Below are 4,131 nucleotides of genomic sequence, written 5' to 3'. Positions count from 1 at the left end.
AATCATTAAAAGGATGGTTAGCGCCCTTAAGCCGATTTAATTTGGGCAGTTCTACCAAAGTGAACTTTTTTACTATTGAACTAGAAAGTTTTTGGTTAAGAGATGGATATACCCGCCTCAACAATCCTAGCTCTGCCTCTTGTTGATATACATGCATGTATCCGTACAATCAATCTAGTACTACTATAGTATTGGTTTACAATCAATCTAGTACTACTATACTTGTGCCGAGTTCTCGTACCGGTCCCATACTCTCAAAATGGACATAACGGTACTTAAACTTGTCCCGAACTCTCATCCCGGTCCTGGTACTCTTGAAATGCACATACCGATCCCTAAACTTGTCCTCGGCTTTCATCCAGGATCGTCAACTTTTCTTGAGCTCTCATTCACTAAACATTTCAGTGGGTTTTCAACTTGGTTTCAATTTTTTTATGGATTTTTTATCAATTTTGAATGGGATTCGGAGTTGGTTTCAAATCCTCTTGAACTTTTGATTGGTTTTTAAGTGAGAAACGAACTTTTAGGATTTGAAACCAAGTTTGAGTACCACTCATAATTGATCCATAGTTCATGAGGATTTAAAACCAAGTCTGAGTCTCATTTAAAATTGATAAAAAAATTCACAAAGATTTGAAACCAAGTTCAAATCTCAAACATAAATTTAGTTGATGAGAGTTCGGGACAAGTTTATGGACCTTGATATGCATTTCGAGAATAGTGGGGTCGAGACAAGTTTAAGGACTAGGATGATAGCTCGGGACAAGTTTATGGACCGTCATATGCATTTTGAGAGTACCGAAGTACTGGGACTGGGATGAGAACTCAAGACAAGTTTAAGGCCTGCTAGTGAAATTTACTCTTTACAAAACATCAACAACATCCATGTGACAGCAACTGGGCAAGATGAAGGATCAAGGTGGGTGTGAGTATTCAAAGGATTTGATGTAAGGTTCATCTAGGGAATCTATATATTGAGGTGAGGGAAAAAGATGCAACAAGTCAAATTTCAGGTCCAAGGTTTAGAAATAAGTTTATTGGTAGAATAGTTTTATTCACTACTTTACTTTTACCTGGCCCCTAAATTAGATATATGCAGTACTAGAAATTAAAGAAAAACATGTTGTGAAAATATTAAGCCAACAAACCCTGTAAGGTTAATCCTTCTCTGATATCTAGTGGGTTCAAATTGTCACATTTACTGTGCTTTTTACCCGTGCAAGCTGGCGACGCAGGAATCAAACATAAATCTGTAAAAGAAGATCCTTCGTCGTCGTCAGATATGTTCTCAGTAGCTTACCCCTCTGTTAGGGTCACTGGGGCTTTGTTAGATGTAGCGGCAACTTCTAACTCGCAAAATAGAAAAAGCATCATTAGTATATTGTTTAGTTCCCCAGTAGATAGCGCAATTCCCTACCTCTCCGATAATACTAGACAAATCTGCTCCCCGTTCAAAATCACTAGAAGTGTAATAAAATAACCAGCCAATCACGTTGTTCATTGTGTACTCTTTCAGCAATCCCCTCTCCTACCACCTCACGCGCACGGCCAGCACATTTCTTGGGGTGAAAGGACAATCTTGCCACACATACCTTCGCACTCACATCACTCTCTTTCTCGTCCCCACCAGTTATAAATACGATCCATATCTTCCGTCCATTCATCATCCCATTCAGAGCAACCAGCGACAGTAAAAGGAGTGAGCACAAGGGAGTAAAGAAAGGGTGGCCCCTGGCCATAATACAAGCACGAGCAGAGGAACAAGTTCACAATGGCCATTCCATCTCCGTTGCTTTCCTTTGCCATCGTCGTCGCCGTGCTCCTCCTTCCCTCCCCGTCCCTTGCCGGCGACCCCGAGTTGCTCCAGGACATCTGCGTCGCGGATATCACGTCCAGTGAGTGCTTTATTATTTGTTTTGTAAAAATAGTCTTTGGTAAAATGGAATGCAATTCTAACCTGTGTATGTTCAGCCATGAAGGTGAACGGATTTCCCTGCAAGGCCACCGTGACAGAGGACGACTTCTACTTCAAAGGCCTCGCCAACCCCGGTAACACCAACAACACCTACGGCTCCGTCGTCACCGGCGCCAACGTCGAGAAGGTGCCGGGCCTCAACACCCTCGGCGTGTCGCTGTCACGCATAGATTACGCCCCCGGTGGCCTGAACCCGCCGCACACCCACCCTCGCGCCACCGAGATTGTCTTCGTCCTGCAGGGCACCCTGGATGTGGGCTTCATAACCACCGGGAACAAGCTGATTGCGAAGACTATCACTGCCGGCGACGTCTTCGTCTTCCCCCGCGGCCTGGTACACTTCCAGAAGAACAACGAGGACGTGCCCGCCGCCGTTATATCGGCCTTCAACAGCCAGCTACCCGGCACGCAGTCCCTCCCCATGACACTGTTCGCGGCGACGCCGGAGGTGCCTAACTATGTCCTCACCAAGGCGTTCCAGGTCGGTAGCAAGGAGGTGGAGAAGATCAAGTCCAGGCTTGCTCAGAAAAAGAGCTAAGTGAAGTGAGCAATTTGCGCTTCTGATGGTACTTTTCCGGCGACTTGTTGGGTTCCACATGTATCTCTACTAATTTGCAACTGTGCATCTCGTTCTTGTGTAAAAGTTGGTGTAATAAGATGAAGGGTCACAGCTTGTTTGTTCATTCCAAATTCAATCATTTGACTGATTATGGTGACATTGTTTCTTATGATCCTTCTGCTCCTACCTCACTTGACCTATTATTGGTAAATATGAAGAGCATGCTGCACGTCGCAAGAGAATGAGAGCAAGTGGACAAGGTGCCATTCCTTTCGGGGAAAGCATTTTCGTTGCGGTAGGGACCATTGTAATGGTATGCAGCAGAACGTGAATCAGCTTTTTCTGCTCCTTTCAAACTGAACGAGACGCAAACAACACACAGCAGTACAGCACTATCACTTTCGCAACAAGCCATTCCGGGATTCATGCCAGAGAGCTAGATCGGCAGCACTTTGCTTAAGATGGAGTCTTACTCAAATGACCTACATTACTGTAATTACGAATTAGTGCCATGCAGATTTTGTCAACTGGAAAGGAGAGCAATCACTACTAGAAAACTCAGCATTCGTCCCGAGACTTAGTATCGATTGGTTTTTGATCCGGTATTAATACGAGTCTATCACCCATTAGTACCGGGGTCTAATGCATTAAATCTATCTTTATTTCTCAAACTTTGAGAGGCTACTGTCCCATATAGTGACGAATAAGTGTCTTTTCAAGTTTGACAACGCCACAAGTATCTAAAACATAAGTTAGTTTTTTCTTCAAAATGTTATACTCCCTCCATGCCAAATTGTATGTCATTTTAACATTTCTAGATTTCTAGTTTTTACTATGCATCTAGACATAATTTATAAAGTTATAATATAGAAATGTTAAAACCATATAATTTATAAAGTTATAATATAGAAATGTTAAAACGACCTACCATTTGTGACGAAGCATGCTACTATTATTTGAAATGATATGCCATGTGCCGTGTAGTGACGCAGGTTGCAAAGATATTGGTTCTACGAATTAAAATAGTTTGGTGACATAAGTTCTTGGACAAGGAGCATCTGATGCATGAAGGCATCTTTTCTTTAGCATTCGTGCTACCCTTTATTTAATTTTTATAGAAGGACATAGATGCACTAGCTAATTAGACTAAATGCGCTCAAGTTTCTACGAAGCAAAGAAGAATCAAGTAGATTTAGTGCGTTCACTTTGTGTAGTTACACCGGTCGCTTCCATCATTTGCAAATCTTCTAACCGTCAAACTTTCAGCTTTGTGCCCCCTAAAGAAATTCTTGGGCCCTACTAAACAATCATTACAATAATTTGTATGAACGTGTAGTCATACATCACACCCAATGATTCAAAGAACAGTTCTATACCACGAAATAACAGGCTTACAAGCAGAGAAAACACGGTGAATAGTACATGCGTGTATCCTTCCACTACTACAACATGCCTATCACTGCTGGGTCCAAAAACCCCATCACCCGCAGTTTTGACTTGACGCTACAGAAAGTTCGGAAGTGATAACCCAATTTTAACTGGCGATTTGCACACCGGTTGTGAAAAACGGGATTATCACTTCGTTCTCCCCACAAAC

At 42.6% G+C, this 4,131-nt stretch overlaps 1 protein-coding gene across 1 annotated transcript; it reads left to right on the top strand.

Annotated features, from left to right (window-relative positions):
* Positions 1 to 1,673: 1,673 nt before the first annotated feature.
* Positions 1,674 to 2,703, top strand: LOC101763765 (germin-like protein 5-1). Its single transcript, XM_004962541.4, has 2 exons — positions 1,674 to 1,895; positions 1,972 to 2,703. Exons 1-2 carry the CDS (start codon positions 1,772 to 1,774, stop codon positions 2,511 to 2,513), a joined length of 666 nt encoding a protein of 221 aa, XP_004962598.1. The 5' UTR covers positions 1,674 to 1,771; the 3' UTR covers positions 2,514 to 2,703.
* The last annotated feature ends 1,428 nt before the right edge of the window (positions 2,704 to 4,131 follow it).

This window comes from Setaria italica, chromosome III, assembly GCF_000263155.2.
Source record: "Setaria italica strain Yugu1 chromosome III, Setaria_italica_v2.0, whole genome shotgun sequence".
Taxonomy (NCBI): Eukaryota; Viridiplantae; Streptophyta; class Magnoliopsida; order Poales; family Poaceae; genus Setaria; species Setaria italica.
This window is presented reverse-complemented; position numbering and strand designations above follow the sequence as displayed.